The sequence below is a fragment of the Schistocerca cancellata genome, chromosome 5, assembly GCF_023864275.1.
Source record: "Schistocerca cancellata isolate TAMUIC-IGC-003103 chromosome 5, iqSchCanc2.1, whole genome shotgun sequence".
In the NCBI taxonomy this organism is placed as follows: domain Eukaryota; kingdom Metazoa; phylum Arthropoda; class Insecta; order Orthoptera; family Acrididae; genus Schistocerca; species Schistocerca cancellata.
Window position 1 is genome coordinate 125,069,204 of NC_064630.1, and position 27,540 is coordinate 125,096,743.

The 27,540-nt window shown below is 39.9% G+C and overlaps 1 protein-coding gene across 1 annotated transcript in view; it reads left to right on the forward strand.

Moving 5' to 3' along the window:
- The window catches only part of LOC126187901 (sodium/hydrogen exchanger 2-like), a 260,348-nt gene that overhangs the window by 202,515 nt on the left and 30,293 nt on the right, over window positions 1–27,540 (forward strand). Inside the window, exon 16 of the mRNA XM_049929251.1 lies at window positions 9,090–9,155. Within this exon, the coding sequence (XP_049785208.1) occupies window positions 9,090–9,155 (66 nt within the window). The remainder of the gene's footprint in view (window positions 1–9,089; window positions 9,156–27,540) is intronic.

Below are 27,540 nucleotides of genomic sequence, written 5' to 3' on the forward strand. Positions count from 1 at the left end.
CAACAAACAAGCATTTCCTTTTTGAAGGGTAGACACAGATAGCACTCTGGTAGTTACACTACTGCACCACCTGCTAGTAGATGACTTTGAAACCATTATCACTACTTTTATCATTCCCCTGGTGGCATGAACTGTCATCAGATCAAAACTGATTTTGACTTTCCAAATGTTCTTATCCCTCTCACTCACCACACCCGGCAGTGTGTAATACATTTATTTATTTGTCATATGGCTTTTATACACAATATTAAATATAATACAAATAACAACACATAACATGGAAAATAATAATTTATTGACAATGTAATATAAATGGATAGATAAAAAATCTAGTCACCAAGCGGCGGCAGGAGAACACACACACCCAAAGGTTTAACTTTTACATGCTTTCAGAGCCAGTGGCTCCTTCTTCTGGCAGAAAAGTTGATGGGGAAGGAAGAGGGGTGAAGGAAAAGGACTGGAGATGTTTAGGGAAAGGGACACAGTTTAGAAAATCATGCTGCACCCAAGGTCAGGGGAGACTTACCAGACAGGATGAGAAGGAAAGTATTCAGTCACCAACATGGACCTGCATTCATTTATTCATCATTTTGTTGTACAAATGAAAGCAAGCCATCTCTGTCTTTGTAGGATTTGGTTTCAGTCTCCATCTCCAAAAATAAGTTCCCATTATTTCCAAATCAGATGTTAAGCTGACTTCTGTTTCTTTGAAATTTTGATATCCCACAGCCAGCACCCACTCATCAGCATATCCAAACTTATGAGATCTATTTTCAGGCATAATGAAAATGAACAGACTAAACAGTAGTGCAGCAAGGAGAAATCCCTGAGGTAGTCCATCATTTAACACCCTTGAAGAGCTGTTGTGCAGTATGAACTACCAACAAACATGCTACTAATAAATTTTACCAACAAACATGCTACTAATAAGTTTGACTGTTTTCCTGCTTGGTATTATTTAAATGACTCTGCAGAGAAGACTGTGGCTCTGTGTCATAAGCTGCTGAGAGATTTATAAATGCAGTAGAGGTTTTTAGTTATTTTGAAAGCCTGCTTCTGTGTAGGTTGTGAGTGATATTATCTGGTCTATATAGCTTCTTCCTAGATGAAAACTAGCTTGTTCAGTCAGAATTTTCTCAAGTATTAAAGCAGAGATTCTTTTGCGGATGACTGTTTCAAGAAGCTTGTATGTTGAACTAAGAAGGGCTATTAGGTGATGGCTTTTCAGCTTGTTGCTTGGTCTTCCAGGCTCGAGGATAATGATAACTTTGGACTGTTTCACTCCTCTCAATCAGGTATCAGTAAGGAACTCTGCTAGCCATTTTTTGGTACATTGACCACTGTTCAGCATGAATTCGGGATGATTTCCATGAGGTCCTGGTGCCTTTCCTGCTTTAACTTCTTGGAGTGCCATTGTTATTTCCTTGACACTAAATGACTGGGAAAATACTGTCTGGTGGGGGATAGGTGTCTTCAGAGCTGTGAATTAATGACTGATACACATGGTATGTGCTTTGTCCCATGGAGTTCTTCAAGTAGTCACAATGTACAGATATAAATACAAATGTTTTATTCCACCTTTGAGCATATTTACTTGCAATTGGTGTTGTCAGTGTTAACACTATAATAATAACAATAATAACTTGGACAAGCATAATTAATCACATTATAATAATCCAAGATGGATACAATTCATATTTATGCAAATGTCGATAACAACAAAAAGTTTCCTAACAGATCAATTACAAGATAAATGACAAATAAATAATCAAACAGATAATTGACATTAAGTACATGAAACAGTAATAAAACTGTTGCACAGTGTGGTGTATGTATAGTTTGCAGTTAATTTGTTGTTCATTCTCATAACAAAAGTGGATCATTTGTCACATACTCATGGAATTCTTGAGCAGACTAAATTACTTTACCTTTCACCCACTTCAGAAGACTAGTTTTAAATTTATTTACTGGCACTGTGTAGGCATTTGTAGGAAATTTATGGAAGTAGACAGGACCAAGATATTTGTAACTGTTATGTGTCATTGCAAGCCTAGCATATGGCATATTAATTGTATGTCCACTTCTTATGTTATGGTCATGAACTATCCTCCTTAAGTCAAATTTACTCAGATTCTCTTTAACAAAGATAAGGCACTTGTAAATATACAGGCGAGGCACTCTCATTATATTTAGTTTCTTAAAATAATCTTGACATGATTCATATGGGCTAAGTCCTGCTATGCACCTTATGGCTTTCTTTTGCCATTTAAACACTAATTTTGAGCCTATGGAATTGCCCCACAATAGTATTCCATAACTCAGGTGGGTGCAGAAGAATACAAAATATGCATATAGCAGAAATTCTCTACTGACACTGTTCCTGATCTTGTACAGCAGATAGATGACACATGCCAATTTTCCATATAACTTCCCTGTTTGGTATTCCAGCTGAGCTTTTTATCTATATGAAATCCTAATAAGTTTACTATTTCATTATCATGACTGAGAGCATTCAGACTGAATACAATAGATTCAGTTTTACTATCACTCTTCTGCAGTATATTTACCCCAAACCAAGTAGTGAATCTCTTCATTGCCACTGCCATGCTGTTGTTGTTGTTGTGGTCTTCAGTCCTGAGACTGGTTTGATGCAGCTCTCCATGCTACTCTATCCTGTGCAAGCTTCTTCATCTCCCAGTACCTACTGCAACCTACATCCTTCTGAATCTGCTTAGTGTATTCATCTCTTGGTCTCCCTCTACGATTTTTACCCTCCACACTGCCCTCCAATACTAAATTGGTGATCCCTTGATGCCTCAGAACATGTCTTACCAACTGCCATGCTGTGTTGCACATTTTCAAGGTTGGTTTCACATGTGATGAGTGTTGTGTCATCAGCATATAGCACTGCGTCACATGGTACAACTGCAGGTAAATCAGTCATATAAATAATGAAAAGGAAAGGTCCAAGAACAGATCCTTGAGGTACACACTTTACAACTGGAAGACATTGTGATATTTGATTATTTACCTTAACTAACAGTTTTTTGTTGTCCAAGTAAGACTGAATTAGTTATAGAGGATTCTCTCTCACTTCATAGTGGTAGAGCTTTATTATGAGAATATTGTGGGAAACCATGTTAAAAGCTTTCCTGAGGTCCAACAGTGTTGCACATATAATATCTTTATTTTCAATACAATTGTATATTTTTGCTACCATACTCTCAACTAAACTGCTTTGACTGTAAAAAGGCTGGATCTGAAACCATACTGTGAGGAGCTAAGTATATCATTATGTTCAAAATATTGACTCATTTGTTTATGCATGCAGTATTCTATTATTTTTGATATTATAGGTATAAGTGATAGTGGTCGAGAGTTATCTGGAGATGCTGTATCTCCTTTCATATGTACTGGTTTAACTAAGGATATTTTTAATCATTCCAGATATTTACCTTCATTTAAAATTTTGTTGATTATTTTAGTCAGTGGAATTACAATTTCATGTCTGATATATTTAATAACGTAATTTGAGATACCATAGTACTCCTCTGCTCTAGAATTACTGAGCTTAGCTATTGATTCATTGAGCATCTTCTCAGTTATACGAGTCCAGTGAAAGCTGTCTGTCTGCTTACTGTTCATTTCTGACAGCAGTGCCTCTGCCTTACTCACATCTTCCATTATGCTGTTATCTGATTGAGGACTGACAAAATGTGCATTTAGAATATCAGGTGGAATTGGTGTCTGGTATACTTTATCATCACAGTTTATTTCTGTTTTAATAATTTCCCATGCAGCTTTGCATTTATTCTCTGAGTTTAGTATATATGTATCATTTACTTTGCACTTAGCTGCCTTGGATTCAGTGCTGTAAATCTTTTACACTTTCATATACATTTCCTTGTCAGCATTATTGTGCTGAGAACTATCATGACAGAGTAGCATTATGATCCTTATTCTACTTAGATGTGGGGTGTAACAGCTTTTTAGATTTTGTGGTTTGGTGTAACGATTTTGCTTTGATATTTCCTTGCAGCGTTTAGGACAACATGCTTCAAAATTTTCAGTTAACAGTTCTAAAAATTTGTTGGTAGATTCATTTGCACCTGCAGTGGTTATTATTTTACCCCATTTTATTAAATTCAATACTTATCAACTTGTTCAGCTTTGATTCATTAATTGGTCCTATAATTTTTCTACAGGCTGCGGAAGTTTCAGTTGCTTCATTGTAAAGAATTTGTCTGAGACAAAGTCCCTCATGATCTGAAATGCCTAGCTTCACAGTGTCAAATTCTGTTTTCTTTAGGTAAAAATTACATATTATGTTACCTATGTCTGCTTCCTATCTTGTGGGTTTGTCATTTATGCAACTGAAGTTAAGGGGTCTTCATGTATTTAGCAAGTGACTAGCATTTCTATTCCTAAATCTAATGTGTATATCGATATCACCAAATATTATTATTCTGTAATCTTTGTATTTGAATAACAAGAGTATCAATTTCTCCAGAAGGTCCTCAAACAGGTCTTCACTGAGTTTTGTGGGTGGCATACTGAAGCTATTATACACTCCTGGAAATGGAAAAAAGAACACATTGACACCGGTGTGTCAGACCCACCATACTTGCTCCGGACACTGCGAGAGGGCTGTACAAGCAATGATCACACGCACGGCACAGCGGACACACCAGGAACCGCGGTGTTGGCCGTCGAATGGCGCTAGCTGCGCAGCATTTGTGCACCGCCGCCGTCAGTGTCAGCCAGTTAGCCGTGGCATACGGAGCTCCATCGCAGTCTTTAACACTGGTAGCATGCCGCGACAGCGTGGACGTGAACCGTATGTGCAGTTGACGGACTTTGAGCGAGGGCATATAGTGGGCATGCGGGAGGCCGGGTGGACGTACCGCCGAATTGCTCAACACGTGGGGCGTGAGGTCTCCACAGTACATCGATGTTGTCGCCAGTGGTCGGCGGAAGGTGCACGTGCCCGTCGACCTGGGACCGGACCGCAGCGACGCACGGATGCACGCCAAGACCGTAGGATCCTACGCAGTGCCGTAGGGGACCGCACCGCCACTTCCCAGCAAATTAGGGACACTGTTGCTTCTGGGGTATCGGCGAGGACCATTCGCAACCATCTCCATGAAGCTGGGCTACGGTCCCGCACACCGTTAGGCTGTCTTCCGCTCACGCCCCAACATCGTGCAGCCCGCCTCCAGTGGTGTCGCGACAGGCGTGAATGGAGGGACGAATGGAGACGTGTCGTCTTCAGCGATGAGAGTCGCTTCTGCCTTGGTGCCAATGATGGTCGTATGCGTGTTTGGCGCCGTGCAGGTGAGCGCCACAATCAGGACTGCATACGACCGAGGCACACAGGGCCAACACCCGGCATCATGGTGTGGGGAGCCATCTCCTACACTGGCCGTACACCACTGGTGATCGTCGAGGGGACACTGAATAGTGCACGGTACATCCAAACCGTCATCGAACCCATCGTTCTACCATTCCTAGACCGGCAAGGGAACTTGCTGTTCCAACAGGACAATGCACGTCCGCATGTATCCTGTGCCACCCAACGTGCTCTAGAAGGTGTAAGTCAACTACCCTGGCCAGCAAGATCTCTGGATCTGTCCCCCATTGAGCATGTTTGGGACTGGATGAAGCGTCGTCTCACGCGGTCTGCACGTCCAGCACGAACGCTGGTCCAACTGAGGCGCCAGGTGGAAATGGCATGGCAAGCCGTTCCACAGGACTACATCCAGCATCTCTACAATCGTCTCCATGGGAGAATTGCAGCCTGCATTGCTGCGAAAGGTGGATATACACTGTACTAGTGCCGACATTGTGCATGCTCTGTTGCCTGTGTCTATGTGCCTGTGGTTCTGTCAGTGTGATCATGTGATGTATCTGACCCCAGGAATGTGTCAATAAAGTTTCCCCCTCCTGGGACAATGAATTCACGGTGTTCTTATTTCAATTTCCAGGAGTGTAATTTCCTGTTTTGGTAACATTATAATTGCAGCTTCAGATTTTGCTTCTACGTACAGTCCACTTACATCTTTAACATTGTCAATTAGGTTCATACTATTTTTAACACACACAGATACACCACCATGTTTAATACTTGTTCTACAGTAGCTGGTTGCCAATTAATATCCAAATGGTTCACTTAATTTTAGTTCCTCATTGCTAAGCCAGTTTTCATTTATTGAAATCACACTGCAGTTTAAGTTTGCCAGCCAATAGTGAAGTTCATGAAGTTTATTCTTAAGAGACTGCACATTAGTATGTAAGTACATTACAATTGTACTTATCCTACTATGGTTTTCCTGCAGCCCTTCAGCAAAAAATCATTGAGATGCAATGGAACTGCTGCTTTCCTCTTCCTCAGTATATGACCATTTGATGAGTTTTCCAAGGTTGGCTGCTCCTTCAGATGGTACAGTGGTGAAATTCTTGTCTTGCTAAGGGGATGAGTGGCTCCTATTACTTCTGCTAGTGCTGATGTTGCATTTTCCATTATTGGTGTTGATTCTTCCCTTGTTGCCTGTGTTTCTGTTAATAGTGATTCTGGGGATGCTGCTGCCACTGGTGACTGTGGCTCTGTTGCTGTTACCAATGGTGGTTGTGGTTCTGCTGTTGACTAGAATGCTTTTTTGGTTGTTGCTACTGCTTCTGATAATAGTTTTGTTTTTGTGTAATGCTGATTTACCTGCTGCTGGTGTTGGTTCTGCTGAAGTAGCAGTAGCTGCTGCAGTCGGTGATGGCTACTGTGCTATTGTTTGTGATTGGCAACCTACAGTTAGTTCTGCTACTGTAGACACATCATTTATTCTTTTGCTAGCTGTGATCAACATTTCCAGAATTTTATAGCTGAGAAGTCTCTTACCTTTCCATTTATCTGCATTCCATGTTTTGTGAAACTGACTCTCTGCAGGTAATCAACAGACAGAAACTGAGTGTTTTGATACATTTTGCATAGCTCCTCAAACTGTTTCATGGAATTAATAATTTCTCTATTTACACATGAGTCTTTTATGTTATATTTAAGTGGTATTTCAATGATGATCATGTGTTTGCTGTTATTAGAGTCCAATACCACCTTCAGATTTTGGACAGCACTAGACAAATCACTCCTACAGACATCATTGGCAATGTAATCACACTGTGATTTGCAATCCTGTCTGAGTGCAAGGCCACCTCACCTCTAGCATCCTTATGACTTCTGCCTAATTACTGTAAGCCCAGGCTTCTCTGCTAGATCTTTTGAAGCCCTGGGTCAAAGCTGTTTCTGTCCATTTCTCATATCAAGCCATGTCCAGAATGTATAGCAGATCATCAGCTATCTCCCTGAGCCTTCATTGGAGGAACTCCATGTATACACAAGAAACTATCAGCCTCGATAGAGGCTCAATTATTTGGGCTAAAACCTAGGTAAAGGTTGGTTTCATTACCACAATCAAGGCTGATAGTTTCTTATATATTAGATTATCACAATTGCTGATTGTGCTACAATGTTGAAAGTGCAACTCCTTGTACAGTTCTTCACACTGAGCATTCCATCCTGGTATTTACAACTTGCAGAATAATCTATGAATGGTCTTTCTTGCTGATTCAATTGTTGCTCATGTTAACCTTTGTTAGCTTTTGATAGTAGGTGGAATCCAGCCTACGTAATTATCAATGTGATTGGATAAGTTCTTCCAGTCTGTCTTCTTAAAATTCCATTTTGAACAGGGATAGAACCTGATCAGGGGTATGCTTGGACCTGACCATGGGATGCCTTCTCATATTTCAATTAGGCCAGGTTGATGTTGGCTGTGTGGAAAGTCTTGAAGTGTTGTGTGTGTCTCTTTCGGCAGTATGTTCTCATTGTCTTTGGTTACAAAGCACAAATCGGGGTCATATTCTAGGTTTTAAGCTGTTGATTTAAAAGATCTGTTCTCTCTTTGCATCAAATAGCAGAAACAGATTGTTACCATCATCTCAGGATATTAGTGTTTCTCCATGGCTAAAGTTAGTTCTTTATTTCCATTGTGTGTGAGGATTGTTAAAGTTGCCCACATAAATTGTTGGGTAGGGCAGTAGAGGCAGAGTTTCAGGTGTCCAATCAGTGGCAGGAGGCTTATATACATTACTGATAGTTATTTCTCCCAATTTGATGATGACTGTGTTAGTGTTGTTGGTGATGGCTGTCTTAATCAGGTGGGTATGTTCCACAGAGGAGGTCCACCCCAATAGCTGAGTGGTCAGCGTGACAGATTCCTGTTCTGTGGGCCCGGGTTTGATTCCCGGCTGGGTCAGGGATCTTCTCCACTCAGGGACTAGGTGTTGTGTTGTCTTCATCATCATTTCATCCCCATCTGGCATGCAGGTCGCCCAGAGTGGCATCGAATGTAATAAGACCTGCACCAAGGTGGCCAGACCTGCCCCGTAAGGGGCCTCCCAGCCAATAGTGCCAAATGCTCATTTCCGTTTTCCACAGAGGAGCAGACAAATGTAGCAGCTCCATACATATGATGATATTTGGCTGCTAACCAGTCATATCCTGGTATTTTCTCTGTTTTGGTTAACTGGTCTTCACGGTAAAAATGGTTTTCCTAAATTGCTAAGATGTCAATATCATTATCTACCAGAATTTTATGCAGGACCTAGCATTTGGCCCAGCTTATCCCTTCTGTGTTGAGTTGTCAGATCTTGGTAGATGGTCCAAGATTTCCTGTCAGAAGGCCCTAAGAAGAGCCAATTAAATTCTCTGTAAAGATAGGCATCATGTTCTTCAGCCAGGAGATCCAAAGATTGTCTGGCAACCAGTGTTGTCCATTCTTTATTATTACTCAGAGCGCATCACGTGGACACAAGCTGATGTTGCACCCCTGAATAATACAGACAGTAGACAATAAGTCAGCTTTTATGATGAACCATTATTAAGTTAAACTGTGGTGATGGCTAAATGTAGATAGTTGTTTCATTGATATATGCAGTCATTTGCAGCTAGCTGAGCAAAAATCCTATACATAGTAGTTACACTTAAAACTGTGAATGACAATATTGACAAAAAAGTAATCCTTTTTTGTATTTTTGTTTAGGTAATAACAAACCTTATGGCTGGAATTGAGGAAATAACTGGAGTGAGAGGAGACTTTTATATCCGGGTAAGTCTCTTAACTTCGAATAGTCTCCAAAATTATTTTGATGGCTTGTGATGACCTGTTTCAGCCACACACTTGAAACATGGAAAATTATGATGTGATTGATTTCCTGGCAGCAATAGGAAAATTAGCTCTTACATTCTGCATCTGTGTTTTTATATACAACAGTGTAGGAAAAGACAGATTGCTACTTACCATAAGAAGACACAGTAAGATGCAGGCAGGTGGGAAAGTATCTTTTAATTGTGCATGTCTCCAAATTACCATGTCTTCTATATGTTAAGTAGCAATCTGTCTTTTACTACATTTTTATGAACTTTGAGTATGCTTGAGTAGCTTGGGTCAGCAACTTGTGTTAATCAGTAGAACAAAATAATCAGTTCAAGTTGCAAATTTTTACTTTTTATTCATTTGATGACTAGTTTTGGGCTGATACCCATTTTCAAATCATCATAACATAGTCAAAAATGGTGTTTCTGAAGATCCCAAAAATGTGCAATGAATATTTACAGTGCATACAGGTGACAGTGTTTTTCATCTGGCTGGTAAGTAGTTACTGTTGTATTTGCATTTTATTTTTGATTTAAAGGCAAAACTAAAACATCCACTATCATAAAAGAAATGCTGTTTTAATGTGGTAGCTTCATTCTCTTGTTACAGATATTTCTTCCTGTAGTAGATGTCCTTCCATTTTCTAGCAATTGAATGCTGCCACACTACTTCCAAACACTGAATTGATAACAAAAATAGAAAAAAGAAAATATTAGAATTGAAGTTTCAGCATACAACATACTTGCCTTTTTACAGATCTCTGTTAAGCTTTTGATCACTGTAAGAGAGGTTCTATATCAGTGAAATATTGCAAAATGTGCAATATTAACTCTACTGGATGTTGACATAGATCTCTCCTTATTCTTGTCTTTTCAGGCACCAGTGGAAGATTCTACTGAGGTTGCATTTCCTAATACTTGAAGCTAGGCTATGGAGTTAGTACAAAGAGGGCAGAAGTATTGTAGACAATGATATTCCTCATAAATACTCATTGTACAGTTACTACAAACTCATTTGGCCTTTTAAGTAGGGCAGAAAAAAAAAGAAAAAGAAACACTGTGCACTATGGGCTTTCGATTACTGGTACAAAGGTTGCTGGAAAAGTGTTCATGACTCATGCTTCTGTGGTTCTGAGAAGAGTGCTTTTACACCTCCCTAGGCATATTAGCTCACTGAGTTGCTTTCATATGGATTTAATTTGAAGTTTCATCAGGAAGAAACAAAATGGTGCCCACATTACAGGTGCATTTCCAGACCATTTTTCATAGTCATTCTGATGTCAAGCTACTATAGATTCCAAGGTCCATACAGAAAATAAGCACAAAAGTCATTTCTCACTGGTTAGTAGTGCAGTCAGCAACTGTGATAGACTCCAGATGTGCTTTACTCTTGCCCAGTCTGTAGGTGGAGGGTCTGGGTAGACAACAGCTGAGCCAGGTAACATGACACACTTGGCATCAACAACTGTTAGCTTTATGCCCTTCTCTTGGTACATGGTTAGGAGCTTGTCTAGTGCTTTCAGACCTTTGTTGTTAACATACCTTTTGACACCAAATTTTCCTACATTTAATAATGTATCCAAAATCTGTCCCTAGTTGGAGGCAATCTTTTGTAGCCAAATCAATATGCTATTTATCAAGATGATTGTGCAGCAACAAAAAGAAATATGTAGCATTATTTCAGGATACATGACAGCCTTGTACTTCCCAAGAGGTGTCCTGGCAGAGAAACTACACAGTATCTTTTCTTCCAGCTAGTGTCCTGGCTGTGGACTCCAGGAAAACTTCTATGGTGCCCAACTTGCCTTCAAATTGCCATCTTGGCTATTTACTTACTCAGGCCTCTGCCATATTAGATGATGAAAGTTGGTCAGTTAATATATACATCAATAGAAACCAATTTGACCACTATAAATAACTTTCTCCACAAGGATTCCAATTAAAATTTACAGTAGGTCTCATATTTTAATAATATTTACATAAGTTCTAAATATTAAAAACTGAATAAACATATTACTATTATTCCTGGAGGTATGTTCAATCTACGCAACTAAATGAAAGGCAGTTTGTTTTTCGCCATATGCATTTCGCATCTTTTATTTATGAAGCATCTTTAGCAGCCTGTAATATGTTTCTTTTTATTACATATAATAAATTTATTATGTAGTGACTATAACACGTTACTATGTTACATTTTGTCATGGTTTTCTCTTGTTTTGAGATTAGGAAGAACTTTTGTAGCACAGATTTTGTTAGGTTAAATTATTGTTTCACATTAATTATGATATCCAGTGTTATTACTCCACACGTGTGGTCCTGGAGATGTGTTCATTGGGTACCCATGCTCCAGTTGGCCAATTTCTGGCTCCTTCTTCACTCACATTTATTACAGCAAATCACTTGCACTTTTCATTTTATATTTAACATGTGTGAGTTTAAAGAGTGTCGTGTGGCCAACTGTTACCTCTTTTGTTTGTGTTGTGAGTGTGGTTTGCTATTTTCATTTGTCTTTTGTGTGTGTGTAGGTGTATTTTGTTATATGTGGCTGTGTCGTACCTTGTGAGAGTTTGGTTCTTTTTTTTTTTAAGTGGATTTGTGTGTGTGTGTGTGTGTGTGTGTGTGTGTGTGTGTGTGAGAGAGAGAGAGAGAGAGAGAGAGAGAGAGAGAGAGAGGAGGGGGGAGAGGAAAACTAATTAATTACTTACTTACTCTGGTTTGTTTTAGTCTGCTGCTTCTTATTGTTTTAGCGGCTAACATTATCAGTGAATTATTGCTTATATTGATTTGGTCATTTATTACTTTCTTTTCCATTGTGAGGGCTCTTTGTACCTGGAAGTTTTCTTGTAATGTTGTGATTGTTCACTCTAATTCCATGTTTGGTGGTTCATGTCCATGTTTTATCAGATGGTCAGCAAAGGTAGAATGGCTATTTTCATACTTCCAGCTTCCTATATGTTTGTAGGATTTGGGTAACAAACATGATGTTCATGATGTGTAATGACTGCCAATGTTACCGATTCTCATACACAATATTTATTTATATGCATTATATGGACAGAAACAACTTAAATACTTGGCGTCTCAGAAAACACAGCCCAAGGCCCGAAGTTACTGTTTTTGCAGCAAAACTCTTGGGGATGGAAGTCCACAAGGGTTAGCCCCCCCCTCAAAGGCATGGAGTGCTGAAGTTATGCTGTGGTGTAGTGCAAGTCATCTCCGGAGATGATGTCTAGCTTGTACTTGTCTAGATGTCTAGATGCCTTGGTCGGCGAAGCAGTCTGCCTGTTCGTGACGTCAGTACTGGCCGAGTAGGTGGTACTGGAGGTGCCATCATTAGGTCCTCCACTGGTGGTCGTATGTGATCCTGTGACGGGGATGTAGGCTGCTCCTGTGTCTGGTTTTCCATGTTGTGGTCTGGGGCTGACACATGCAGGATGCCATCCCTGAATAGCATAGATAACAGTGCAGCTGTATCGACTGACTGTGGTATTGGTGTGGATTGGTACGATAATTGTGACACCCTCCTGTGGCTGACCAGTCAGTTTTCACATATGGCTGATATCACGATTGTCGTATCATGTAGAGACACTGTAATACCTTCTGGAAGGTAGTGCTTGACATTGACTGTGATGGAAAAGGGGGTTGTGTCATGGTGTGAGGTCAAAGGGGTGGTATTGTTCCCCTGGTTTCACTCTACTGACAGGCACAGTGGTGTTTTTGCTGGCTAGCATGATTTTGAATGTATTGGGTCCCAATCTTAGTACTTTATATGGTCCATTGTACACTGGATGCAGTGCTGGCTTGATGGCGTCTGTGCATAGCATTACATGAGTGCAAGTCTGTAGGTTTTCGTGCACAGATATAGTGGGTGTTGTGTGGTGAGATGGCAGTGGGACTCTGATGCTCGGTATCTGTTCTCTAACCCACCATAAGAGGTCTGGGGGTACTCATTGTCTTCATCAGTTATCTGTGGGAAGAATTCTGTTCACAGGCTATTCACTTTGCCATAGAGGATCTCTGCTAGTGAGGTGCTGAGATCCTCTTTGGTGGGCTGTTCTGATACCCAGCAGCACCTAGGGTAGGGCCTCTGACCATTCGTTGTCATGGCACATCAGTGCTATTTTCAGTAGGTGGTGCCACCATTCCACTAGACCATTTGACTGTGGATGGTAGGCTTTAGTATGGAATCGGTGGCAGCTGCAGAGGCGGCACAGTTCTGTAAACAGGGTAAATTTGAATTGTCTGCCGTGATCGGTTATTAGTGACTCAGGGCAGCCAAGCCTCGCTATCCATAAGTGAATAAATGATCTCACCACAGTCTCCGCTGATATGTCCCTGAGTGAGGTGGTCTCCACCCACCGAGTTGTTCAGTCAATGACCAATAGGATATAACAAAATCCATTAGATTGAAGTAGTGACCCCACTAAATCTATATGTGCATGGCAAAAATGACTCTTTGGTACAGGTAACCTCCCTAACGATGGCTGGTTATGTCATCCTGTCTTTGCCTTCTGGCAAGGAATGCACACTCATATCCAAGTAGCACAATCCCTCTCTGTATTCAGCCACACATAACACTCTGAAACTAGTTTCATCATGGGGCCCACTTGGGGGTGAGCCAAGTTATGGAGCAAGTCAAATATTGTTCAGCAATAGTTGGCAGGGACAAAAGGTCACTGCCTCCCCATTGACACATCACACCAAGCTAGTTTCCTGGTCCCGAGCACTGGGCATTGTTGTAGTTGTAATCTCGTGTCACTGCCTGACAAGAATCATTCCAGGTTGGTATCTGTTGCCTGTGCATCTGCGAGGTTACCAAAATCCAGTTGAGTGGTCATGGTCACTGGGCAGGACAGGTAGTCTGAAACCATATTGTCCACTCCTCGCATGCAGTGAACATCAGTTGTGAACTGTGATATGTGGTCCAAGTGTCTAAACCTGTGTGATGTGGCGTTGGCAGACAAATTCTTTATAGTGTCAGCTAAGGGTTGATGGTCTTTATATTTTGTGAGGGGCTAGGCGGTGTGGATGGTGGCATACAGGAGGTCCCAGAGTCATATTAATTCTGAGGACAGTGCTGTCCATAGCTATGCTAACTGTTTTGTTTGGTAGGGGTGGTCCAGGGGGCAGAATCCTGCTGTTTGATCTATCCACAGGCATGGTAGTCTTGTCAGTGGGTAACCCGCTTGCGCCGTATCCATTGCTGGCATGGTGGTTGTAGATAGGTGTCCTGGTACTAATCAGTGTCCAGTGGCATGTAAGTGCTAGCATCCTATCGGTCAGCTGTAGGCGCGTTTCCAATGGTGTGTCTGCATGTTCTAGAAGTGCTGTCTGTACTTGCTCTGGGAGCTTGAGTAACCACAATGACCATAGGGCCTGGCTGGTAGTAGGTTATCATCAATTTTCAGTTGCAGTTTGTGCCATAACGCCGATGGTGTGTCATCGCCCAGCGTCATCTCATTTATGGCAAGATGCAGTTGTTGGTCCAGTGTGCTTGATAATCATTACAATATTAGTGACTTCACCATCTCATACTTGTGCACAGTCAGGAGCATTTAGCAGTAGATCACTGGTGAGATCCTCTTGTTCACCATTATGATTGAGAAGTAATAACAGTTTGCTCTGGTCATCCACAATCCCTGCTGTCCTCATGATACATTCGCATAAAGCGAACCACACTTCTGCTGAGTCTGTGTGAATGGGCGACAGGTGGAGTTTGATAGACAGTGGGTGGTTCCTGTATTGGTCATTTTATGTTGGTCCCACTGAATTGTTGCTGCAGAGTAGTTGCATGGTGTTGGTCAGATTGACTGTGGTGGCCTGATGATGTATTGCCACTGTTTGTTGTACCTGTTGGCATGGTGTGGTGTGATATTCCGGTTGGAGCTGTGGTCCAGTGAGTGGCCCGGCCAACCAGGTGGTGACATCACACCTGTGGAGTGGTGAGTGTCCCAGCACAGCTGATACGTCTGTGCCATCACCCATGTGATGTATGGAGGCATTGACGGTCTGCAGAGAAATATAGTTCTGCTGGATATCACAGTATTCAGGCAGTGTTTGTCCAAGTGTCCACTTTGCACATTGTCCCATTAGCCCTGTCGCGGTTGTCGTGGTTGCTGTGTTGGTGTGGGTGTAACAAAACGTAGTGCATGGCATGGGTGGTGTAGCAATTAAGTCCATGTTAATGGCGTTGCACCCCTCAGTCATATTGTACATCACAGTAGGTGGGGTGAAGTCATGGCCAGTTGGAGGCCGCCGTGGCATGGGAGGTCCATGCAGTGTGTCTACAGGATTGGCGGCGTGTCATGTAATCATCATCGGCTGGATAAATTTGTGGTAGATCATTGGCCCACGTAGTATGGTGTTCACTGTAGGTGTGGCGGTGATGTCTGGCTTGAACTTGATGCCCTTAATTTTCAGTAGCAGTCAGGTTGTAATTCTGATATCCATCCTGTGGTTGTAGTGCTGTTGATGTGTCTGTTGTGGCATCCTGATAGCTGTTGTGTGGTCGTCGTAAAACAGTCATGTCATGCGTTGATACCAGCACACAGTTTACATCAGCATGCAAGCTGGAGTGGGGGGGGGGGGGGGGGGGTGATGTGGCAGGCAGGGCCGTGATGTTATACCTCAGGTGCAGCGTGGTATGTGGCACAGTGCCATGACGTCATCCGCGTGATGTGTGAGAGTGAAAGCGGTTCATAGAAATATGCCATTCTGTTCAAAATCACTGTTAACCATCACTATCTGTCCCTGAGACCACCAAATACACTGACCTGCATGTTTGTTTGTTGTCACTGATTGTTTGGACTTGTTATGTGCTGTGATTGGTGTCCATAATTAGCCTGTCGATGCCTGATATCTCAGTAATGGTAGAGTCACTCAGTTGGTAGGGAGACTTGCGAGTAGCATTAGTACTAGCTGAATGTATATCAATTGGAATATTGCACTTGAGAATGGCAGGGGCGCAGGATAGTGCCATTGTTCATTACTGCTGATCATCGTTGTCCCTTCTTTATGTAGTCTGACAAGGTAAGTGTCCACATAAGCACTCATAACACTATTTTCTGTGTTTGTTAAAGGCACTGTGGTTTTTGATCGAAGTTCGATATTGTAGTCCTTATGTGGACACTGATGTGATAATGGTTGCACTGTTGAGCAGGCATTAAACATGGAAGTATTTCAATTTACATCTTGTAGCAGTGAAAAGTCATTAAATAAACACTTGCAACACTTGCTGTCATTGACTGTAACTGGCTGACCATCGGTGTGTGTAGGATCCACATTGGCAAAGTGTTGGATTCTCATGTTGGGTGAAGGTGGAGCAATGTGTCACATGAAAATGTCATGGCATGGTTGTCAAAAAACTTGGGGTCACCAATGTACGATTTGGGTAATGAACACAATGTGTAATGACTGTTAATGTTACCGATTCACATACACAATATTTATTTATACACATTATATGGACTGATACAAATGAAACACTTGGCGTCTCAGAACACCCTGCCCAAGGTGCAGAGTTACCGTTTTTGCAGCGATATTCTTGGGGACGGAAGTCCATAGAGCTTGTGTCCCAACACGTTCTTTATACCTAGTTTGGAAATTCCTGTGTGTCATCCCCAGACATACTGAGTCACATTCTTGGCATACAGGCATAAACAATATACATAAAATATTCAATTAATCAAGGAAAAAGAGACACAAAAGCAAATACATTTCTTGGATATAACAATAAAGAGAGCCAGCAATCAGCACACATTTGACATCTTCAGAAAGCCAACAGCCACAGATACAATTATACATGCTTCATCCAACCACCCCTAAAATAAAAAATTAGTGGCCCTGTGATAAATGTTTCACAGACTCAATAATATGCCATTCAGCAAAGAAAACTGTAAAAAAGAATTACAACCAATAAAACTCATAGCCACAAACTGTGATTACAATACCCACAAGACTCAACCAAAGAATTAAAACACAACTAAAGAAAAATGAAAACAAGCAAAGAACACAAACACCAAAGAACCCCACTGACACTACAGCACATGCCAAAACTCAAAACAGAAACACTTATGACATGACTAACAGAAAGAAATGGTATACTTTAACTTACAAACAGAAATCAACACACAAGATTGCAAATATATTAAACAAACAGAGATTATACATTGTTTATAGTACAAGAAACACACTCCAGTCACATTTACAAACTGCAACAGACAAATCAGATAAATAACAAGGAGCATATATACATCAGTTAGAATGCCAAGAATGTGAATCAGTATATATGGGGATAACAGGCAGGCATTTCAAAACATATAAGAAGCTGGAAGTATGAAAGTAGCCATTCTACCTTTGTGGAACACTTGATAAAACATGGACATGAACCGTCCAACACACACACACACACACACACACACACACACACACACACACACTCTGTAGTGGTTAACAAAAAATAGATGGAGAAGAGAGACCATGAAAAAGGGAAAGAATGAAAAGCAAATCGGACTTTGTATTACAGAAAAGCTATCTGACTTCCTGATTCGGAAAAGCTATTGTTGGGGTGGTCCTCGTGGCGTTTTTGAGCAAACATTAAACCAATTTCCACTACAAAAATTATTGAAAAAGAACAGAGAATAACTAAATGTAACTGACAGGGGGAAATGGCGTAGATAAGAGTTCATCCTTTACCATGTTAACATGTCTTCTTTCGTGCGGCTTCCAGGTCTTCAAAAATCTCCTACTTCATTTCTGCGTGAAAAGTCTGCTCCGAAATCTTGCAATCGTCCAGGAATCACTAGTTTATACAAATGAAAATAATCTTGATACTGAATGCAATTTAATTTACTTTGCTACTTCCATCCTCCGAATTTCATAACTTCCGCAATATGTCTACACATTAAAATCAGATAAGACTAGCTAATAAGTTTTTTTTTAACGTCTTCATCAGATCACGTCTGCCTTAGGCTTCGGCTATCAAGAGACAATCGAAACAGAATAGAAAACAAAAAAGAGTTAACAATTTTAGTATTTTCTCTCTGCCGTCAAGTGCTCATACCACTGCGACGGTATAATTTTTGTCTGAGGGAACGAGTGTAGCGCGGCGAAATTCAAAGTCCCGCTACATCGCCCCCTCGACTGTCATGCTAAAACATTTAGCGTGGCAGGCTAGCAAACAATATAATAGATACACCTAAATATCAATTATACATATTTTCTTAGGAAAGGCCACGTGCATTCAAGGAGATTATCTTTGTCAATACTTACTTTCTAAACCTATATACTAAATACAATTATTACAGTTTTGTTCGTTTTTACACAATTAATATATATTTAGAAACAGTTTGTTTGAACAAGCTGTTCACCAGCGCAGTTAATGTTGTGCGCTTCCAGCGTTGGTTTCCCAATAAATCTCTGGCAGCATGTAGTCTTTGCGCATGCACAGTAGCATCACTGAATTTCGCGTGCGGCAGTTTCAAAATCGCTGTGTTATGACAGTCTTGAACAGTATTGACTTTCACATAGTGTTCATTACAAGTTGTTATTCCTGCATAAATGGCATGTTAAGTCCGGAGACATCATAAGATTGAGCGTGTGCGTGATCTGAAGCAACGTCCATGTCTTCTGTTACGACACAACACTCCAGGTCCTTGTGCGTTTTATGACTATTGTTCCCGGGGCATATATGGTCGATGTAGTTTTTAGCCTCCACATCGCCTACGGCAGGTGCTGAGTTTATTGTCTCCAAAGCATCTGATGGCTTTCTTTTATTGGGGTATTAATTTTTTTTTATTCAGGTTTGGGCGTGCCAAGGGATATCAGACTTAATATATAAAGCACGGGCTTTCCTTCATTTATTATTTCTTTCTTTCTTTTGATTCCATATCTTGGCTATTGGTTGACCAGGCTTGTAATGCAATCAATATTCATGTCTTTTTATTCATACCTGAAAGTTTACTGTCACACAATATATTCTTACATTCCATACAAACAATACCCAGCTGCAGGAGGTGGTAGGATAATGGAGAAAGAAAGAAAGATAGACTGGAAGAAACTATTCACTACCTATAAACTACCAAATCTTACAGCTACTACATAAAAAGAGAACACAATACATTATAACGTTTGCATCATCTTCAAGGGGTGTGTGAAAGGAGGTGCTTACAATTTACCAAATCATGGGTAAATGTAAGCGTCCTTACGTCAAGTCTGTGTAGCGTAACATCATGACAGATTCTTTGTTTGTGTTCTGACTGTCCATATGACTAAGTGTATTATACATTAACAATTCCTTGCATGAGTAAATCACATAGCAGCTCAGGACTTCCTTGATATCTCCACTTCTTGTGGATACCATCTATACAAATGGAAAATATATCTCACAGAGATTGTCTCTCTCATAATGTGTATTATATAATGACATATCAAATTTCCTCTCAAGAGTTCAACCATGAACTTTCTTCTACTTTAATGAAGGTTAAACATCATGTATGTTGTGTATATATATCATTTCTTTCTATAAAACATAAATGAATAACATAGTATTATAATTGACAGTATAATATCTCTTCTGCAGTGTCTGTTGCTCGACGTTGGTTGCACGGGTGGTCACTGCTCCTTTGCACTTACCTTGCATAGCCTGAAAAGTCAAATGTTGTCTTCAACATAGATGTAATTTTGTCATCTGTTCGCTTAAGTGGAGGTGTTGTAAGAGTCGCAAAACAGCCTTAATAACTCTCCTATCTTTTGCTTCCTCAGGGTTTTCTGTCATATGTAAGTATAATAAAGGCTAACATGGCACTAAATTTCATTTTCATATACACAAATGTATTCACATGAGGGCTGTGCGAAAACTATATTTCAACTTAAGTTCCTTAAAATATCATTCTCCTGTCTGAACACGAACTATAAATGTTTTCTTCCACACGGTGGCTTAACAAAACTTAACGAAATGTTACTAAGTTACACTTCTGAAATAAATTAAAGCTAATTTGTTTCCAAGTTACATTCTTATTACACTTCATTCAACAGCTGTAATCATCATTATGTTCACTCTGCTTTTCTTGCATTCGTTCATTTTCAAGGGCACTGTAAATAGATTCACATTTAACATCTCGTACTCACGTGTTCTAACTTATCACAAATGTTTTCTTTCAAACTGAAATTCTTACGTAATCTTAAAGATGTAGACTGTTTACTCACTTCTCTATGTAGCACAAATATTACCAAAACATTCTCGCTCATTCCTTACTCACATATTCATCATAATATATATATCCTTATACATTAAACATATTCCTCATCAAACATTAATATATCACATATGTGGGGCCATTTGGCACTTCCATTCTCATAAAACTCCAATAATATTTTCCTCAAATAATCTGTCTCCATCAACTACTTCACAGTAACTTACTTTCTTATATTAACTTAAACATTAACTCATTCATACTGATCATTCATTCTTACATCTTCATTCATTCTGCTACATACCTATGTCATTACTGATTTTAACAGCTATTATCTCCTGTCATTAGAGAGCCTTGAAATAACTAACTAATTGTTGATTCACCTTATAATTTGCAATTAACAACAAATGTAACCTGTGTAGATCTCATTCCTATATGAATATCTATTCTCATTCAGTAAGTGTACTCACCTGGGTTTACATTCTCTTCATAATTATGTATGCAAGTGTGACTGCAGTATATAATTTCCATAAATGAATGTTTGTGTTCTTAGGCTGTATAACTTAATGTTCGTGTATTTAATACAAATATTTACGATCTCGTTTTCACAGTAACTTGCTCATGTTCAACTTAGTTATCATTATATTATGTTGTTTTAGTGCACAAAGGATTTCAAATGTCTGTGGGGATGCAGCCCCCTCGGCTTGTGATGATGTAACGGGTATTGTAAGGAGTAACAACCTGGGTGAGGTATGCTAGCTATTCTTAAAGGACCTGAATATAATAGCTGCCATTTTCTGTTCAGTTGTTTTAATTTTGTAGACTTGGGATGTGAACGCAAAAGAACGAGGTCATCAACTTGATAGGTTTCTTAATTCCTGATCTGCTGTCATTTTGTCATCGTACCTGAGGAAACAAATCGTCTCAGCCGTTGCGCTCTTACAACACCTCACGACCGAAGCACGAGCACTTAGCTCGGTCGTCGACTGTTTTCCGTCATCTGCTTTGTTTGGCCGGGTTCATTGACCAGCTCCACTATGTTTACATTCCGGCTGGTTGGCGCCCACGCGTCAGCTGATGGTGCGCCGCAATTGTTATTGGTACTTCGTGGCGGGGAGTGCATAACTGTACTGGGGAACGGCGGCGGATTCCGTGGAGGGTTATGATTTGTCATGCGTGAATATTGTGTGTTCCACATATTCTGCCAGTGATTGTTGGGATTGTTGTTGTTTTGGTGGTAATGATGTCTGTTATATGTCATGTTCCTGTCAAAGTAGCCCGGGTTGAACCGGTTATTCTCACGTCTCCTATTGCTGTTGTTGTTGTACTGTCTGTTATTTTCATTTTGCATTTAATTACCATTTTGATATGGGTGATAATTATTGTTGCTATTATTATTCCACAAATTTCTGCAGTTGTTCCTACCGTCATACATGTTTCCATTTGAATATGTTTCGCGCGCAGGCATCGTACTGTGTCGCGGCGCGGAGGGATGGTTCCACCAACCACCGTCACTATGATTCCTTTGGGGTGGGTGCTGATTTTGGTTACTAATATGAGTAAAATCTGAATGGTGTGAATCGCCTCTGTAAACTATGTCCATTTGATCTAAGAAGTTTAAGAAAGTCTTGACGTCATTCTCCGGTACTCCTATTAATCTGTCTCCGTATGGAAAGGGTAAGTGGCTCTTTAAAGTGTCAATTATCGCTGGCAAGTCAGCTGGTTTCGTCCAGTACACTGTCTTGTCTAGGTACCTCTCAAAGTATTGTCTTAATGTCTCTTTTTTAGGGTCATAGGCCTCGGTGTTGCACACTTCTCTCCTTAGACTCTGTTGCTCATTCTCGGACCAGAATTCATCCAAGAAGGCTTGTTTGAACTTTTCAAACATAAGGCACCGCCGCTTCATAGCGGCACCCCACTTAGCTGCTTGTCCTCTCATGAGATTGGTGGCGTATCTGATTTTATCAACTTCTGACCAACTACGTGGAAAAACACTGTCAAATGATCTAATAAACACAATAGGGTGGACTTTGTGCTTGTCCTCACTGGAAAATGTCTGGAAATACCCATGCCTTACAAACGTGTCATTGGCCATGCCGGTTGGTATAGCACTATTGACGTAGTTCGTGTCACTTGCTACTCTAAGTGTCGTACCGTAATATTGCTCGTTTGGTGGAAAAGAAAGCGGCACATTGTAATTTTGACTTGTAATAGGTGATTCCACAATAGGTGTTCTGTCTGTGTCGTTATCCATGGTTTTAGCTGTTTTGTCGTTCCCTGACGATGCATTTGCACCAATCGCCAAACACGGCACAACATTGTCTCGTAATTTTGTCACTTCGTCTTCTATGTGTTTTGTGTCATCTTTAACATGTGTCTTTGTTTTTGAAAGTATGTCTTGTGTAATTGTTTCAAGTTTTTTGTCCAGATAGTCGTCACACAATTTACATTCATGTACAATTCTTTCAGCCATGTTGGTGTCGTTGTTTAGTGACGCGAGGTCCGCTCGGTCTTCTAATTTCTCTATCTTTTCTTTGAGGTGGGTTTGTTCAAGAACTACCATTGTGAGTTGTTGGGTAATATTTCCCACTTCTTCAGTCAGCTTTTCTTGGGTGGAGCTAGCCGAAATGTGGGCCTGAGCTAACTATTCCACATGGGTGTTCACTTCCTGTTGCACATTAACTATTTGAGTTAACTGATTCTCACATCGGGCGATATTGTTTTTTGTTTCATGTGTGAATGTAACCAAAGTTTCTTCCTGTTTAGTGACTCGGTCGGACAATGTCTCAAATTGCTGGCTGAGCTGTTGAGTGGTGTTATTTAATTCTGTCATCTGTTTTGTCATTCGTTCAAAATTTTCGGTCATAGTACGGTTTAATACGTCAAATTTTTCGTTGCTTTTATCTAGCCTTTGTTTAAAGTCCTGACCAAGTGCATCCAGTTTTGCGTCAATTTTCTGACTAACGTCTCGTTTCATGTCTGCAAATAACTCTAATAATCGGTCCGATTTGTGTCACGTTGCTGAATTTATCTCATATTCGGTTCTGACATTGATGTTAACAATGGCGCTGATGGTCTAGTCTCGTGTCCATTCCACATTTCGTCATTTAAAGTCGCCATCTGTGTATTATCACAAATGTTGCGAGTTTGAGGCAAAATAATTGCATTGATCTGTGAACTCGTCCATGGAGGGAAACGCGGACTTTCTTGTTGGTTGAACGATGAATCTAGCTCACTTAACTCATCTGCCAAAACTATCTCTACCTTACCGCGTTCTATTATAATAGGATGTATAATCGTAAGTCAAAAAGGGAATAATATAAGTCTGATTAATAAAGATTTGACTCAAATTTAGAATGAAATATTTTCTCATCAATGTAAATGATTGATCTATTGCAAACAATGGTTGAGAAAGATGCAGCAGTACGGACAAAATTTTTCGTAACAAATGACTGTTTGGCAGTCAAATTCACGATCTTCATATGCTATAACAATACTATAATTACCACAAACTACAATAGAGATAGATAATTTTGGAAAAATCTAGAAGAAAACTACAGGATGCGTGGAAAGGGAAAAATGGATATTGCAGTTGGCTATTGAATGTTTGAATGAAACATAATTTTGTGACTAACCATTAAATTTTCTGTCCTGCAGCAGCTGGTCAAACACTTCTGCATAAATCGTATTTGTCAAAATATGGATTTTCTTAATACATCTCCATCGGATAATCACCAAAAGGTCTCAAAATAACAGTTTTGCATCAATATGTGCCATGAAAAGAAAACATATTGAATTAGTTACAAAAATTCTTTACAATATTGTTGTATAATCATTTGCTTAGGTACAATAAAGTTGGTGTTTTCATTACCCTTTAAACTTCGGGATTTTTGTTTATTCTCTGTTGGGAAAAAATACAAATTAAAGTTTCAAATTTGCTCAAAAACGACACATCTGAAAATTGCTTCCTGTCACAGTCGCCAGTTGTAGTGGTTAATAAAAAATAGATGGAGAAGAAAGACCATGAAAAAGGGAAAGAATGAAAAGCAAATCGGACTTTGTATTACAGAAAAGCTATCTGACTTCCTGATTCGGAAAAGCTATTGTTGGGGTGGTCCTTGTGGTGTTTTCGAACAAACATTAAACCAATTTCCACTACAAAAATTATTGAAAAAGAACAGAGAATAACAAAATGTAACTGACAGGGGGAAATGGCGTAGATAAGAGTTCATCCTTTACCATGTTAACATGTCTTCTTTCGTGCGGCTTCCAGGTCTTCAAATATCTCCTACTTCATTTCTGCGTGAAAAGTCTGCTCCGAAATCTTGCAATCGTCCAGGAATCACTAATTTATACAAATGAAAATAATCTTGATACTGAATGCAATTTAATTTACTTTGCTACTTCCATCCTCCGAATTTCATAACTTTCACAATATGTCTACACATTAAAATCAGATCACGACTAGCTAATAAGTTTTTTTTTTTAACGTCTTCATCAGATCATGTCTGCCTTAAGTTTCGGCTATCAAGAGACAATCAAAACGGAATAGAAAACAAAAAAGAGTTAACAATTTTAGTATTTTCTCTCTGCCGTCGAGCGCTCATACCACTGCGACAGTATAATTTTTGTCTGAAGGAACGAGTGTAGCGCGGCGAAATTCAAAGTCCCGCTACAACACACACACACACACAGGCACACACAAAACAAATGAGAAATATCAAATTACACACACAACACAAACAAGAAGGATAAACACACAGTGACAGTTGCCAGTACTACACACTGTAAACACATGGATGTTGATCACAAAGTTAAAAGCACAAGTAATACACATGGGTGGAAAAGTGCCACAAATTGGCCAGCTGGAGCATGGGGACCAAATGCAGACATCTCCAAGATCACACATATGGAATAACAACAACGAAAATTGTAAGCAACACCAAATGATAATTTAATCTAACAAAATTTGTGCTATGAAAGTGCTAACCTGAAAAGCAAGAGAAAACCTGACAAAATGTAACATAGTAACATATTATAACTACTACATAGAATATTTATTATATGTAAAAAAGAAACACCTAATACAGGTCACTGAAGATGCTTCATAAATAAAAGAAGAAAAATGCATATGGCAAAAAACAAACTGCCTTTCATTTAGTTGTGTAGATGGAACATGCCTCCATGAATTTAGAAAGCAACTAAGGAATGATGGAAAATGGAAAAAAGAGGATATTACTATTAAATTTCAGATTGATTAGGAAAGTATTTGTAGGTTTGGCACACCAAGTACAACAGGTTGAGGACATAAAATATGTAATTGATATAAAACATTACTTTCCTATAAAAGGATAACAATTGAACCAACAAATAGATATGTAAACCAAGAATCATAGTTTAGCAAGTACTTGGACACATTTCTTTCAGCCTTAATTACACCACCGGAGTACTAGCTTATGTTGCACACTTTAACTCAATATTGCCTAATAAATTATCTTCTATGACAACGCCACTAAAGTAAATAAAATGTTTATTTAGGAAAAGTTAGAAAACACACCTCTGAGGCAGCTTCTGAAGTATAGCTATAGATGCAGAGTAATAACAATACTACCCAAAGTAGATAACTTCATTTACCAGAGGCCCACCCAAAAATGTTAGGATTATTTCACACACTTCCCAGGTTTTACCTCTTCACAATATTTGCATATAATAATAAAAATCAGTTTTTGGAGTAGTTTACCCAACCAGTATACAAGACACAAATATGTTTTTCATTTAGACTTTACATTCTTATCTGGGATTCTGTATTTATTCACTAAGGTATTCAACCACTCCCCCCCCATGAACCATGGACCTTGCCGTTGGTGGGGAGGCTTGCGTGCCTCAGCGATACAGATGGCCGTATCGTAGGTACAACCACAACGGAGGGGTATCTGTTGAGAGGCCAGACAAACGTGTGGTTCCTGAAGAGGGGCAGCAGCCTTTTCAGTAGTTGCAAGGGCAACAGTCTGGATGATTGACTGATCTGGCCTTGTAACAATAACCAAAACGGCATTGCTGTGCTGGTACTGCGAACGGCTGAAAGCAAGGGGAAACTACGGCCGTAATTTTTCCCGAGGGCATGCAGCTTTACTGTATGATTAAATGATGATGGCGTCCTCTTGGGTAAAATATTCCGGAGGTAAAATAGTCCCCCATTCGGATCTCCGGGCGGGGACTACTCAAGAGGATGTCGTTATCAGGAGAAAGAAAACTGGCGTCCTACGGATCGGAGCGTGGAATGTCAGATCCCTTAATCGGGCAGGTAGGTTAGAAAATTTAAAAAGGGAAATGGATAGGTTAAAGTTAGATATAGTGGGAATTAGTGAAGTTCGGTGGCAGGAGGAACAAGACTTCTGGTCAGGTGACTACAGGGTTATAAACACAAAGTCAAATAGGGGCAATGCAGGAGTAGGTTTAATAATGAATAGGAAAATAGGAAAGCGGGTAAGCTACTACAAACAGCATAGTGAGCGCATTATTGTGGCCAAGATAGACACGAAGCCCACGCCTACTACAGTAGTACAAGTTTAAATGCCAACTAGCTCTGCAGATGACGAAGAAATTGAAGAAATGTATGATGATATAAAAGAAATTATTCAGATAGTGAAGGGAGACGAAAATTTGATAGTCATGGGTGACTGGAATTCGAGTGTAGGAAAAGGGAGAGAAGGAAACGTAGTAGGTGAGTATGGATTGGGGCTAAGAAATGAAAGAGGAAGCCGCCTGGTAGAATTTTGCACAGAGCACAACTTAATCATAGCTAACACTTGGTTTAAGAATCATGATAGAAGGTTGTATACATGGAAGAACCCTGGAGATACTAAAAGGTATCAGATAGATTATATAATGGTAAGACAGAGATTTAGGAACCAGGTTTTAAATTGTAAGACATTTCCAGGGGCAGATGTGGACTCTGACCACAATCTATTGGTTATGACCTGTAGATTAAAACTGAAGAAACTGCAAAAAGGTGGGAATTTAAGGAGATGGGACCTGGATAAACTGAAAGAACCAGAGGTTGTACAGAGTTTTAGGGAGAGCATAAGGGAACAATTGACAGGACTGGGGGAAAGAAATACAGTAGAAGAAGAATGGGTAGCTTTG